Source organism: Phacochoerus africanus, chromosome 9 (genome assembly GCF_016906955.1).
Source record: "Phacochoerus africanus isolate WHEZ1 chromosome 9, ROS_Pafr_v1, whole genome shotgun sequence".
In the NCBI taxonomy this organism is placed as follows: domain Eukaryota; kingdom Metazoa; phylum Chordata; class Mammalia; order Artiodactyla; family Suidae; genus Phacochoerus; species Phacochoerus africanus.
Window position 1 is genome coordinate 76,867,488 of NC_062552.1, and position 14,265 is coordinate 76,881,752.

Consider the following 14,265-nt stretch of genomic DNA (forward strand, 5'->3'; position numbering starts at 1 on the left):
TTCCTCTTTGAGAACATCCGTCTGGTGACAACTGAACCCGGGAAGCGGCCCAAGGTGCCAGGCTGCTAGGATCCTTGTCTTTCGGGGTGGCCAAGACATTCTATACAAGTTCCCGGTTGCTCTACGCGTTTACAGTGACGCCGCCGACGGCAGCTGGGAACGCGCGCCTCCTTGTGTGAGCTGGGAAAGGAATACTGAAAAAGTCTTCCTTCCGGAGGAAACAAATGAGGAGTAGTTTGTAGGCGGTCTGGACAGTTCAGCAAACTGCTGTGAATTCCTTGGGGAATTCCAGCAGGAGCAGGGCCCTGCGGACTCCAAAGATCCGGTGCCCACAAGGTGGGGGGGCGGGGGGGGGACCGGGGCGGAGTACCATTCACGGCACCCTAGCGGCGGGGGGACATCTTCCCTGTCCCACGCACCCAATAGTCACCCCGGCTGAGGCACAACGCAGCCAATAGCGGACTTCAACAGAGACCCACGCTGCCAATGGCCGGCTCAGCCCCTTCCGCCGGGGCCCGCCTCCTTGAGCCCACCAATCAGGACTCTGGCCACCTTGGCACCGCCCCTGGAGCCCGCCCCACCCATCCGCCCCGCCTCCAACTCGCTGGAGCTGGGCTGGGCTTGACCGGCGCGCTCTCGGGGGCGGGAGGGGGGCAAGTCCCGGTCCCGGCCCTCGGCGCGGGTGGGCTCGGAGCAGGCCGCACCGGGCAGCAACCCTGTTCTCACCCCGGAGGCCCCCTGCCCTTTCTCCCCCTTTCCCCCCGGCCCATGGTGCGAGGCTGGGAGCCGCCGCCCGGGCCGGACAGCGGTGAGTGATCCCCAGCCCTTTCGACTTCCCCTCCCAGACCGTGTACGATCTCCGACCTCTGGAGTTCCATCCCCGCGCTAGGGGGAGGAAAATTCTGGGTTCGAAGTTGCCCGGTTCTCTCTCCTTTCTCCTCTGGACTTTTCGGTTCCCTGTTGTAACTGGGGGAGGGTGAGTGGGTGTGTAGGGAGGAGGGGAAAGCAGGGTTGGGACGCCCTCGGAAAGGGGAGAATAAAGATTCGCCTGCTCTCTGGGGCTCATCGCCCCAAGTGCAGCAACTTTTTGTTCTCTGACCCAGTTCGGAGCCTTCTAGACTGCCTGTGAAATGGAGGATAGGAGAAACGTTTCCTTCCCAAGGCCTCCCCTCCTCCCCTCCACGACTACCTCCTGGCGACCTCAACACACACACAGAAACCTGGCCTTATTCCTGGGGAGCAGTGGCCTTTGGGAATGAAAGGTTTAAGAGAAACTACTCCTTCTGACCCCTTTACCCAGCCATACTCAGAAAATCAACCAGTAGAGTGAGAACCTGAGTCCTCAGAGGTTCCTGGTGTTGCGTCCTAATCTGAGACTTCTGAACCGAAAGACTCAAGCTGAGACCTATTTGGTAATGTGGGCCCAGATGAGATCTTTTATCATATGACCCCCCTTCTCACCATACCTTTGAAGCGCTTTTTATGGTTAAGATAGGTAGGTGGCAGTAATTGAAAACAAAAAAGCCAGTTGGGAATTTTTAAATGATGCATACACATCTTAAGCATTGTCATTAAAAGTACATTCATTTCACCAATCTCTTGGGTTAGTGTCCAGGCGTTTTCTTTGTGTACATTCTGCTGACTGGCGGTCCCAGTTGCCTTTCTAGTATAAACTACATAAGCAAATCTCAAATCTGGCTGCACCCTGAGAACTTTTTAAAACTACTTATGCCTGGGCCCTAGTCCAGGCTAATTAAGTCAGAGTGAGGAGGTGAATGCTCTGGTTTCAGTTTTCCAGGTAATTCTAATGTGCAGTCTGAGACAGGTGTCGTTTCTTTATAGTGAAGTGGAAATTTAAACACAAATTTAAAAACTTTAAATCTGAATGGAATACCTCTTGAGATTTTTAAGTCCCCTGCCCCTTCCATTCTTTTACAGTTGTCTTGCCTACTCTCAAGTTTTTTAAAATGTACACTCCTTTGTATTACGTCTTTTGAAAGCATGTGACTGTTTTCATAGGAACAATTCTTAACGTACTAATTTTTTCATAGGTTTATGTGATGTTGAATTTATATAAACACAGAAAAACAATGGGCCTAAGCAGGCTTGGAATATCACACACCATGCCTGAGGACACAGAACGACTGAAGGAAGCAGGTGATTTTGGCACACTGAAAATTAGCCTACCAGCCTCTAGTTTCCAGTGCCCTGTGGGTGTGGATTACCATGTAATCCAGTGAGGGTCTGTTAAGTCAGGCTCCTGGCCCAGTTGAACATCCCTGGCTGCCACTCTTTCCAACTAATATCACCAATACCTAATCCCTTCAAGGCTAATTCAGATTCTCTTGAGGCTTCCATCCACTCTTTTGATTCATTCATAAAAAGTTGTTTCTTCTTTAAGCAATTACCACACATTGCCTTTATTTGTTAAATCGGGAGGACATAAGGCAGAGTTTCTTAACCTGGGCTTGTGGGCACTCAGTGAACCCCCTGAGATTATACTATATATAATATGTAAGTGTGAATGTTTATTGGTGGGGGGGTATAAGTCATAACTTTCTGAGGGTCTATAATTTCTGATTTTCAAAGAGTTCCTTGATCCAAAAACTTAAGAAGCACATGAATATCACTAAAAGCCCCTTAAGGTCCTGAAAACTCTCACCAAAACACATTTCATTCAAAAACATACTTCAGTTCTCTGAGTAAACATTTAGGGAATTTAGCAGGATCATATCTGTTCTCTTATTTGAATGATCTCTTGCTTTAAGCACAAGTCTAGGCTCAAGTTCAATTTTTTTTTTTCCTTTTTGTCTGGGCCAGGGATCAGATCCCAGCTGCAGTTTGTTATCTGAACCGCAGTTTGCGACCTACACTGCAGCTGCAATGCTGGATCCTTTAACCCACTGTGCCAGGCTGGGGACTGAATCTTGGTCCTAGTGCTACAGAATATTGATCCCATTGTGCCACAGCAGGAACTCCTAGGCTCAAGTTCTGAAGACCTCCTTTCTCTAGGATTATTGTGAACATCAACATCGGAAGTTTAAGGCAACCCATTTTTTTCTGCCATCTGCCCAGGGGTATGGAAAGCCCAAAGGGAAATAAGAGTGTTATCTTGACTCTGTATTTATTGATGACTTTAAGTAGCAGTGGGACATATGTGGCAATTTTTGGGGGGCATTTTTAATAAGGATGCAAACTTAATAGTAATTCAGAATTGATAATACCACCACTGACATGGACACCTCTACCCAGAGGATTATTTCTCTAGCTCTGATTCCCTTTTTTCCTACCTTCTCCAAAGGAGGTACAAGGACACAAGACACTGTAGTGTCTTCACTGTGGTTGTGATTACTGTAGAATCTACCCTTCTTGTTGGAGTTCTCATAAGCCACTCCCTGGTTTCTTCTTATTTCAAAGCCAGATTCTTGTAGGGAGTTGCCAGCTATACAGCTGTGCCTTGATTTAAGCCACCATTCTGCATCAGGAAATCTACAACTGTGTTTTGTGCAGTTGGAAAACTGTGGATATATGCAGTGTAACAAATAGGGCCTTAGTGTCATACTGAACTATCAAACTGATGCCATGAGAATATGAAGGATAGCAGACCACATGAATAAAAGCAAAAACTTAAGTTTTTTGTTTCATAAGCTGTGCCTGCCTTATTTCTCATCTGGCAGTCTTCTCACACTGGACTGCTTTATTCCTTATGCCACCTTTTCCTCATATCTGAAGTGTTACTATTGCCTTGAAGAAAAGGACACAGATAATGTTACGTGGATGTCAAGTATTGGATCATATTCTCCAGTTTAGATTTGATGGTGTTCCTGGTCGGCCACAGTTTCTGAATGGTGATTTAGGAGTTCCCTTCATGGCTCAGCGGTTAACAAAACCAGCTGGGATCCATGAGGATGTGTGTTCAATCCCTGGTCTCACTCAGTGGGTTAAGAATCTGGCATTGCTATGAGCTGTGGTGTAGGTCGAAGACCCGGCTCAGATCCCATGTGGCTGTGGCGTAGGCAGGCAGCTGTAGCTCCGATTCGACCCCTGGCCTGGGAACTTCCATATGCCACAGGTGCAGCCCTAAAAAACAAAAATAAATAAATGAATAAATAAATGGTGGTTTAGTGCCTGGCCTTGCAATGAATTCCTCACAGCTGAGCCTGGGATGAACCCGAAGGATAAAGGCAGAGCCACCACACTGGCAATTCACCTAGCAATCGAAAAGGATTTATATCTAAATTATGGATTCAGTTCTGAAGCAGTGATTTGGATATTTCCTTAAAGCTGCAAAGTCCTTTTTGGAATTATATCCAACTCTGCAAATACAAAAAGTACAAAATCCGAGCTACCTTGGTTTTCTCTACTACTCATTAGAATTAAGACTGCAATAGCAGTAATTTTAAAGGAGTCTTTGCCTCACTTCCCCTGTTGTCTAGGAGTAGTACCTTATATCAGAATCACATGAGGCTAAAGCAACTGATAAAAGCTGTTATTTATTGAGCCTTTACTTTGGTCCAGGCATAATGCCAGGTGTATTTTTTATTTAGTCATAAACTTGCAAAGTAGATGCTGTTAGGACCTCTCTTTATTCTAATGGGAAACTGAGAGCCCTCTAGCAAGTGGTTAAGCTGTGATTCACCTCAAATCTGCCTCACCCTAGACCTCTACCTCTAACAGGTTTAGGTCCCACCTGTATAAGACAGCTAGCACATGATAGGTGCTTTGTAAAAATACGTAACTTTACATACACTCAACACTGTCTCTATTTTTTGGGGGAGGTGGGGGGTGTACCAGTGGCATGTGGAAGTTCCTAGGCTAGTGGTGGAACCTGTGCCACAGCAGTGATACCAGGTCCTTAACCCACTGAGCCTCCAGGGAATTCCTTATCTCCGGTCTTCACACATGAGGAAACTTAGGCTCCTATAAATTCAGTGGCTTTTGCCCAAGATCACATGGCTGGTGGAAGAATTGGGATTCAAACTGCAGGTTGACCTTAATCATATTTTTAGCCACAATGCCATGCTACCTCCATTTAGCCTCTTAAGGTTCTCTTCAAGCTGTAGTGCCTTTAGGGTTTGCATGACCTTCAATTTGTTAAGATTTGCTTGTTGAAAGAGGATAGTGACACACATTAGAATGCTTCCAAATTTTTTTTGATCATCATATAAAATCCCTCATACTGCTCTATCTGTAACTTTTCTGGACTTGAGATTTTTCTTAGTTCATCATGTAACATTTACATAGGAATCCTGTCCTATCCTTAACATATCAGAAGTAATACTTATAAACTCAGATGAGATTCCTCTAAAAGTAAAGATGTGTTAAAGTTGCTAATACCCACATATGGGATCAGGGTTAAAATTTGGTCAATAGAATTATTCTGGGAAATAACTTGAGCAGGTATTCCAGGAATGAAGCAGTCAGAGGCTTACCCTGCAGTCCCCATACCCATGACGACCCTAGGAGCCCTGGTGCTGCTGGGTAGCTTGGTTATAATTTATATTAAGTCTGCCCACCTGGACTGAAGAGATAAGAGGCTGCAGGCCTCCCACCCTGTGTGGAAGGGGCTGTCAAGGTCTGAGGGAGCTCTCTGGGCTCCCTAGAGAGAGAGAGACACAGCAGCTCGAAGAGACAAAGGCTGGGGGGAGGGGAATAAACCTTTGTTCCCAGGATGATGACTTGCAGAAGGAAACATTCCCCTCTCTTTACCTTCCCTGGACCAAAACCTGGGGAGAGTAAGCCCCATTTATCTCAGATACTTGGCCTATCTCACCCTACTGATTGAAAAAAATAAAGGGTTTAAAAGTACTATCAATCCCCACTGTACCCCCAAGAAGGGAAAGAAAAGGGGGCTGTTCTGCAGAGAACAGAGCTGTCCCACCTTCTAGATTTTCACATGTTGTATTCCCAACCTTTCCACATTCTAGAGGTAATCTATAGAGATGACTACTTTTTTTTCTGGGCCAAACCTGCAACATAGGGAAGTTCCCAGTCTAGAGGTCGAATCAGAGCTGCAGCTGCCGGCCTACGCCACAGCCACAGCAACATCAGATCTGAGCCAAATCTGCAACCTGCACTGGATATGGTAACACTGGATCCTTAACCCATTGAGCGAGGCCAGGGATCGAGCCCGTATCCTCATGGATACTGGTCAGGTTCTTGACCTGTGGAGCCACAAAGGTAATTCCAGAGATAACTAGAGATAATCTGTTAGGAGCTAAAGTGTTCTGAGATTACACCTCTTGTTTTCATTCTGAGTCCTCAATTTGTCACACTGGTTCCATGAACTTAGAGGATGAAGTGAACTGAATTGGAATGATAAAGGCTATAAGGATGTTTTCCTTCTTAACCTCTAAAGACAGATTTTTCTCCCTGGTAACAACACTTGATAGTCTTGTGACTTGGGATAATTTAATTTCTATGGACTTTGGGGTTTTTTTGTATAGCAGGAATTATGGCAGGCTCTGATGACTCAGAAGTTTATGAAAATTAAATGAGAAATTGTTAAGCACTTTAAAAGCAATCCAACACAGTACACCTAGAAAGTTGATTGTTTTGGACTCCAAACATTTTGTTTGGTAGACAGTGAGCAATGGGCTGAAAGAGGAGCCCCAGTGATTGAGCTGTTTCTCTTCTTATTACAGCTATCTCTGAAGGGCACAAGTCAGAAAGCACCATGCCTCCTAATAAAGAGGCCAGCAGTCTTAATAGCTCCCCTGCGGGGCTCATCTGTCTCCCTCCAATTTCTGAGGAGCTACAGCTTGTGTGGACCCAAGCAGCCCAGACCAGTGAGCTGGATGGCAATGAACACTTGCTACAAACCTTCAGCTACTTTCCCTATCCCAGTTTAGCAGACATTGCCCTTCTCTGCCTACGCTATGGGCTGCAGATGGAGAAAGTCAAGACTTGGTTCATGGCCCAGCGCCTCCGCTGTGGCATTAGCTGGTCATCCGAAGAAATAGAAGAGACTCGAGCCCGTGTGGTCTACCATCGGGACCAACTCCACTTCAAATCCCTTCTCTCTTTCACTCATCATGCAGGGCGGCCCCCAGAGGAGGTGCCTCCTTCTCCGATGCCACCTCCAGAACAAGTGGGTCTTGGAATAGTGCCCCTGACTCTTAGCGAGCCCACCCAGAAGAAAGGATTGAAGATAGAGCCTGAGGAGTCCTCAGAGCCACTGAGTCACCAGAAAGCAAAAGAGCCCCTGTTGGTACCTGGCACTGGGACATTCCCCCACCAATCAAACTTTTGGCAGGATCTTCAGAGCAGTGGCTTCTCTAAAGGGCAGGCAGGCAGGGATCCCGACCAGTCCCACGGCCTAGGTACTGCTTCCTGGAACCACTCCACAGCTGTCCACCAGCCCCGAGCTCGGGATAAGCCCCCGCCCATCTCATTACTTGCCAGTAGTTGCAAGAAGGAGTCCACATCTAATGTGACTCCTCCTTCCTCTACCTCTTCTTCCTCTTTCCAGGTACTGGCTAATGGAGCTACTGCCACCTCTAAACCCCTCCAGCCACTGGGCTGTATCCCACAGCCACCATCACCCAAGGAACAGGCACTACCCCCACATCTGGAGCCAGCCTGGCCCCAGGGGCTAAGGCATAACTCAGCACCAGGGAGGGTTGGCCCTGCAGAGTACCTTTCCCCAGATATGCAGCGCCAGCGAAAGACCAAGCGCAAAACCAAAGAGCAGCTGGCTATCCTCAAATCATTTTTCCTACAGTGCCAATGGGCACGGCGTGAGGATTACCATAAATTAGAGCAGATCACTGGTTTACCTCGGCCTGAGATTATTCAGTGGTTTGGTGACACACGCTATGCCTTGAAGCATGGGCAACTAAAATGGTTTCGGGACAACGCAGTACCTGGGGCCCCTAGCTTCCAGGATCCAGCAATTCCCACACCACCACCTTCAACCCGCTCCTTGAATGACTGGGCTGAGACACCACCTCTGCCGAATCCCCCACCCCCACCGGATATACGACCCCTGGAGAGGTACTGGTCAACCCACCAACAGCTACGGCAGAGCGATATCCCTCAACTGAGTCAGGCATCGAGGCTGAGCACCCAGCAGGTATTGGATTGGTTTGACTCTCGATTACCTGAGCCAGCTGAAGTGGTGGTTTGTCTAGATGAAGAGGAGGAAGAGGAGGAGGAAGAACTGCCAGAAGACGGTGAGGATGAAGAGGAGGAGGAGGAGGAGGAAGATGATGATGATGACGATGATGTGATCATCCAGGACTGAGTGGGGGGTGAGGGGAGGTCTGTTACTAAAAGATGAACCAACTTAGTAACTGTTTAAACAAAGAAACCACATTTTTTTATAATTACCTTGTGGCAAAGAACTGAAAAGCTTTGTGTTCTTGAGGGTCGGGACCGGGGGATGTAGTGAGGGCAGACCAGGAAGGATGACCAAGGCACAAAGTGAGGTGGGGATTGGATGGGCAGGAATCCAGGCCTGCAGCCTCAATGAAGAGAGTGCCAAGGGTCTGGTCCAAATGATGGGGCCGGAAAAGGCTCTTGCTCTCCTCACAGATCTGCCATACTTTTCCCTTACTGTACTACAGAGAGGCCAGGCTTTGGCCCATGTCTATGGGGGAAGGCAAAGGAGGAGTAAAGAATTTTGATTCACTGATGATTCCAGTACATCCCCCAGTCCCACCATTTTCCCTGGAACATAAAGCTGCCTTGCACCCCTTCTTTTCTCTCCAAGCACAGGTCCTTGCATAATGCAGCTAAGAATCTCATGTCCCCATCAGTCACAAATATTTCCTCTCCCTCATATCAGCTTGACTTTATATGTTTTCCTGCTGTTTTTATCGAGTCACACAGGGAGCAGAATGTTTTCATTTCTGATGCTGGGACCACTATGCCTTGTACCTTTTTATCTTTCCAGAATCCCCATTCTGTTTATTATTTGTCTCAGGGTAAATCTTCCCCCCAGAGCTTGTGAAAAAGTTTAATAATTGGGTGGAGAATAATTTAGACTGGATATTTATTGGAGGTGGGATTTAGGCGAGATGTCCTTTTAAAAATGAATTAGATTACAGAGGGATAAGAGGAGAGGGAATGGTTTCTACTGTTTGGAAGGACGGTGAAGGTAGGTACCAGGTTTGGTTTTACAAACCTGACACTCCCTCCTGCCTAGCTTGACAGAGACTGATTTTTTATCTTTTTCATGTTAGTTTAATTTGTGTCCAGAGAAGAGACTTTTCCCTCTCTTGATAGGATCTGTCTTGGGGACAGAGGGACCATGGTCTTTAACTGAATTAATTGATGTTTTAGAATGGTTTTCATCAGATGGGGTCACCTATAACAATATCAGTGGGTTAACCATCTAGAAATAAAAGGTTGGAAGCCCCCAATTACTAGAATAATAATAAAAAGGCCAAAAATAAAATTGTTTCTCTCTCCTCCACTTTGCCACTTTAATCGTTTAGAGATTAATGGAGCCAAATCCATTAACTTTCTGATTTAGTATACTTCTTATTTATTTATCTTTTAAGCATCAGGATATATTGAGTTAAAGTAAAAGAACAAAAATTTTAAAAGGCAGTAGATCAGTATCTATTACTAGGCAGACTGTTTCCTGCACTTGCTACAGCATAGCCTCTTGCTCAGAAGAGGGGGAGTCTAGAAATGCCTTTAAAAATCCAATTCAGGAGTTCCCATCGTGGCTCAGTGGTTAACGAATCTGACTAGGAACCTTGAGGTTGCAGGTTCGATCCCTGGCCTTGCTCAATAGGTTAAGGATCCGGCATTGCCGTGAGCTGTGGTGTAGGTTGCAGATGCAGCTTGCATCCCGTGTTGCTGTGGCTCTGGCATAGGCTGGCAGCTACAGCTTCGATTGGACCCCTAGCCTAGGAACCTCCATATGCTGAGGAAGTGGCCCAAGAAATGACAAAAAGACAAAAAAGAAAAAAAAAATCCAGTTTCAGAAAGGGTAGTGGGGTCCTATTCAGCTACAACGTCATTACCAAGACCTCATTTATTTCTGGCAGATGCTCTCTTTAACACTTTACCAATGTTTTCGCCTAAGGTATGCCTGCCAGTGGCCCACCCACTTAACTCCTTTTTTTTTTTTTTGTCTTTTTGCTATTTCTTGGGCCGCTCCCACGGCATATGGAGGTTCCCAGGCTAGGGGTCGAATCGGAGCTGTAGCCACCGGCCTACGCCAGAGCCACAGCAGCGTGGGATCTGAGCCGCGTCTGCAACCTACACCATAGCTCGTGGCAACGCCGGATCGTTAACCCACTGAGCAAGGGCAGGGACCGAACCCTCAACTTCATGGTTCCTAGTCGGATTCGTTAACCACTGCGCCACGACGGGAACTCCTTAACTCCTCATTTTACCCCTTGGTACCCAAAGAAAAATAAATGTTCGATCTCAGTGGTAGTGTTCTTTGCCCATCCCACCATTCTAGAGCTTGTAATACCAGTATAGTTGCAGTAGCAGTAAAAGGGCATCCTCTTTATTTTATTATCTGTGTACTTTAGTAAGCTGAAAGCCTGTGCCTCCAACTGGTACCAGACAGAAAGAAAAATTAACATATTTAATAGTAACTAGGCATGGAGGAAACAAGAGGCAAACAGAAAACATATACTCAATTAGGGCAAGGAACAGAGTTTTTGCTTGTTAACACTGGCAATGGGAGAATATATCCAAAGCTAAAAAGTGAAATCCGGAAATAAAACACGGTTAATGAGCATATTACCACCATCACCCCCCACCCATGCCAAGAATTGTTTTTATAACCTTTGTTTCAAGTTGTAGGAAATAAGGGAGCTACGTATATCTTATAGGAAAGATACAGGCATCTTTCTGAAGCACTGACCTGATCCCTTTTGTAGGAAGTAATACAGGGTATACAGGGTAAAGACTGAAAGAGGATACAGAGTGAAACCAGGAAATAAGGCAGGGGTGCATTTTCCCAGGCCATCAGGTCTAAATGAGTTTAGATGCTACCGTCCGTCCTTCAGCCGTATATATAGATCAGACCTTGAACATGGTCTATCTGGGAGTGTTCCATACTTCTTTCCCCCTGGCTAATCCCATCTGCCTCTGTTGGTAGAGATTCTGCAGCAAGGACAGGAAGGCAGTTAAGGGTGTTTGTAACAAAAAGGGCTATTAAGGCCCTTACAAGTCATTATATGAAATTTATCATGACAGTAAACCACCACTGTTGCTTCTCCATAATGATTTCCAGTGCATGAAAACTAACTTTTCCAAACTAATATTTGATACATCTAGTGTGACAAAGGCTACTTATGACCCTGGAACATTTCAGTGGTTTATGGTGGTGATAAGCAGAATATCTGAAAATCAAACTCTGTTTTGGGAAACCTGGAACACATGACTACCATACCCAGAGACAGTCACCAGGGAGGCAGAATTCTTATGCTTTTGAGAAAGTGGTACTTTCTTCAATAACTTTCTTTTATAAAGCTTATTATGGAAAATTTCCCAAAACACAAAAATACAGTAGTATGATGGACTTATATGTACTCATCACTCAACCTCAACAATCAACTCATAGCCAATTTTCTTTCATTCCTACTCTCTCACTGCCCCTCTCAACTAGATTAAATCAAAGCAAAACCCAATCATTTAACTTTCAACAGGAGTTCCCTTTGTGGTGCAGCAGAAATGAATCCAACTAGGAACCATGAGGTGGTGGGTTCGATCCCTGTCCTTGTTCAGTGGGTTAAGGATCTGGCGTTGCTGTGAGTTGTGGTGTAGGTCACAGACGCATGCGGCTCGGATCTGGTGTTGCTGTGGCTCTGGCATAGGCCAGAGGCTACAGTTCTGATTCGACCCCTAGCCTGGGAACCTCCATATGCTGCAGGTGTGACCCTCAAAAGACAAAAAAGACAGGGAAAGAAAAAAAAAGATCCAAGTGGGGGGCGTTTATTTATAGAAGGTTTATATGTCTCAAGTCTTTTTTCACTTGCAGGTTAATCCCTTATGAGGATATTAGAGGGATGTTATTTCCCTAGTGTTGCCTCTTAGGGCTTAGACCCTAATTTCTTGCTGATGAAAATAAAGGGCATTTTGGAATTTGAAAGCAAAATATTTACCTCTCTTAGTAGGTCACCAAGAGGTTGGCCTAAATATTCTCAAAACATAAGCCTTAAAAGTGAATTTAAAAAGCAAGACTGGATTTTTCTTTTGTCTTTTTAGGGCCAAACCCCTGGCATATGGAAGTTCCCAGGCTAGGGGTTGAATCAGAGCTGTAGCTGCCGGCCTATACTACAGCCACAGCAATGCCAGATCCAAGCTGCATCTGCAACCTACACCAAAGCTTACAGCAATGCCAGTTCCTTAACCCTGAGTGAAGCCAGGGATAGAACCCAAGTCCTCTTGGACACTAGTTGGGTTAGTTACCACTGAGCCACAGTGGGAACTCCAATTGGACTTTTCATTTAATAGAGCTCCTGACAAATCACTCCTCATTCCCATGCCATTTTCCTCTTGTTTCCTGGATCAGAATCATAGTCTCATAAATTAACAAGACATTAATTATTCTAGCTATCACTGGAGAAATGAGAATAATTTTTCCTAGTTCAAGCAGTACCTCTATCCAAAAGACATATCCCACTGAAAATAATTAGCTGTGAACCTTTTGGGAATGTCATGTGTCACATACTTAGTGTACCCTTCAAGGACCTCTCAGTTTAAAACCTTTCACTAGGAGTTCCAGTTATAGCTCAGCAGTGGAAAATCTGACTAGTATTCATGAGGACTTGGGTTCAATCCCCTGTCTCGCTCAGTGGGTTAAGGATCTGGTGTTTCAGTGAGCTGTAGTATGTGGTAGCTCAGATCCCAAGTTGCTGTGGCTGTGGTGTAGGCCGGCAGCTGTACCTCTGATTCAATCCCTAACCTGGGAACTTCCATATGCCACAGATACAGTCCTTAAAAAAAAAATTAAAGCCTTTCACTACCATGTGACCTAATTTTTAAACCCCAAACTAGGAAACTAATCTGACAGTAGGATAAAATCTTTGAAACCAAGACCACTTTGGAAAATTGTGTACATAGCTGTGTACATATCGTTACCACACTTGAAATCCATGTCATTCTCCACTGGTTACATTCTATCACCTTGACACTAGACCAGAATGAGGCATTTAGTGTGTAGGCCTAACTGTGTGTTTTTCATGTGCAGCCAAGTTAGTCTAGCCAGGGCTCACCTGCAGGACTGGTAGCTGGAAACCAGGAAGACTCTCTAGGGTGGTTCTGCTCTCTCTCTGACCTAAAATATAGAATGGAATGGTGAAAGAACTTTCTGGAGCAGTTCCTCAATATTGTTATTTATGGATCAGGATAAATAAGTGGTTCTTAATCTGTAGTACACTACTCAGAAGGGAAAAGACTGTTAGCTAAGCAATTCAAGAAGAGGGTTATAAAGTCCATTCTTTTCCTGTAAGGACGGGGTGCTGACATGGAGGTCTGTGAGTTGAGTAGAAAGATGTAGAGACAGCAGTAAAGATTTTGATTGGAAGATCATAGACCCTTGGGAATTCCCATGGTGGCTCAGCGGGTTAAGAACTCAACTAGGGAGTGTCTGTTGCGGCTCAGTGGAAATGAATCTGACTAGCATTCATGAGGACGCAGGTTCGATCCCTGGCCTCTCTCAGTGGGTTAAGGATCCAGTGTTGCCGTGAGCTATGGTGTAGGTCACAGACGCAGCTCAGGTCCTGCATTGCTGTGGCTGTGGTGCAGACCAGCAGCTACAACTCCAATTCAACCCCTAGCCTGGGAACCTCCATATGCTGTGGGTTTGGCCCTAAAAAGACAAAAAAAAAGAAGAACTCAACTAGTATCCATGAGGGTGCAGGTTTGATCCCTGGCCTCGCTCAGTGGGTTAAAGGATCTGGTGTTGCCATGAGCTGTGGTGTAGGTCACAGATGAGGCTCAGATCTGGCATTGCTGTGGCTGTGGTGTAGGCCAGTAGCTACACCTCTGATAGGACCCCTAGCCTGGGAACTTCCATATGCCACAGGTGTAGCCATGAAAAAGAAAAAAAGGGGAAGATGACAGACCCTTATCATGAGGACTGGTAGCAGAGATACCTTTTTGGAAAACATGAGGAGAAAAAAAGCATGCTTGTTTTATCATTCTCTTTCAATACTGACCTCCCCACAACATTCCAAGACAGGGATCTCAAAAGAAACAAACAAAAAGCCAGTTTAATTCTTTGTGTGTGTGTGTGTGTGTGTGTGTGTGTGTGTGTGTGTGTGTGTGTGTGTGTGTGTGTGTGTGTGT

General features: G+C 45.7%; 2 protein-coding genes across 3 annotated transcripts in view; one reads left to right on the forward strand and one right to left on the reverse strand.

Annotated features, from left to right (window-relative positions):
* Positions 1–588: 588 nt before the first annotated feature.
* Positions 589–9,413, forward strand: HOMEZ (homeobox and leucine zipper encoding). 2 transcript variants are annotated; one of them, XM_047796297.1, is made up of 3 exons: positions 589–808; positions 2,052–2,157; positions 6,645–9,413. In XM_047796297.1, exons 2-3 carry the CDS (start codon positions 2,061–2,063, stop codon positions 8,243–8,245), a joined length of 1,698 nt encoding a protein of 565 aa, XP_047652253.1. In that variant the 5' UTR covers positions 589–808; positions 2,052–2,060; the 3' UTR covers positions 8,246–9,413. The 2 variants fall into 2 exon arrangements, with proteins under 2 accessions (XP_047652253.1, XP_047652254.1); XM_047796298.1 differs by lacking the exon at positions 2,052–2,157 and having other exon boundaries at positions 590–808.
* Positions 9,414–10,567: 1,154 nt separating this feature from the next.
* Positions 10,568–14,265, reverse strand: part of RNF212B (ring finger protein 212B) — a 32,417-nt gene continuing 28,719 nt past the window's right edge. Inside the window, exons 14-15 of the mRNA XM_047795954.1 lie at positions 13,191–13,252; positions 10,568–11,076 (exon numbers count right to left, since the gene is read on the reverse strand). Coding sequence (XP_047651910.1) covers positions 11,011–11,076; positions 13,191–13,252 — 128 coding nt within the window. The 3' untranslated portion in view covers positions 10,568–11,010. The remainder of the gene's footprint in view (positions 11,077–13,190; positions 13,253–14,265) is intronic.

Coding starts and splice junctions, on each gene's coding strand:
- HOMEZ (XM_047796297.1), top strand. CDS start 2,061: ATGTTGAATTTATATAAACACAGAAAAACAATGGGCCTAAGCAGGCTT. Junction 2,158..6,644: donor AGAACGACTGAAGGAAGCAG/GTGATTTTGGCA, acceptor TTCTTATTACAG/CTATCTCTGAAGGGCACAAG.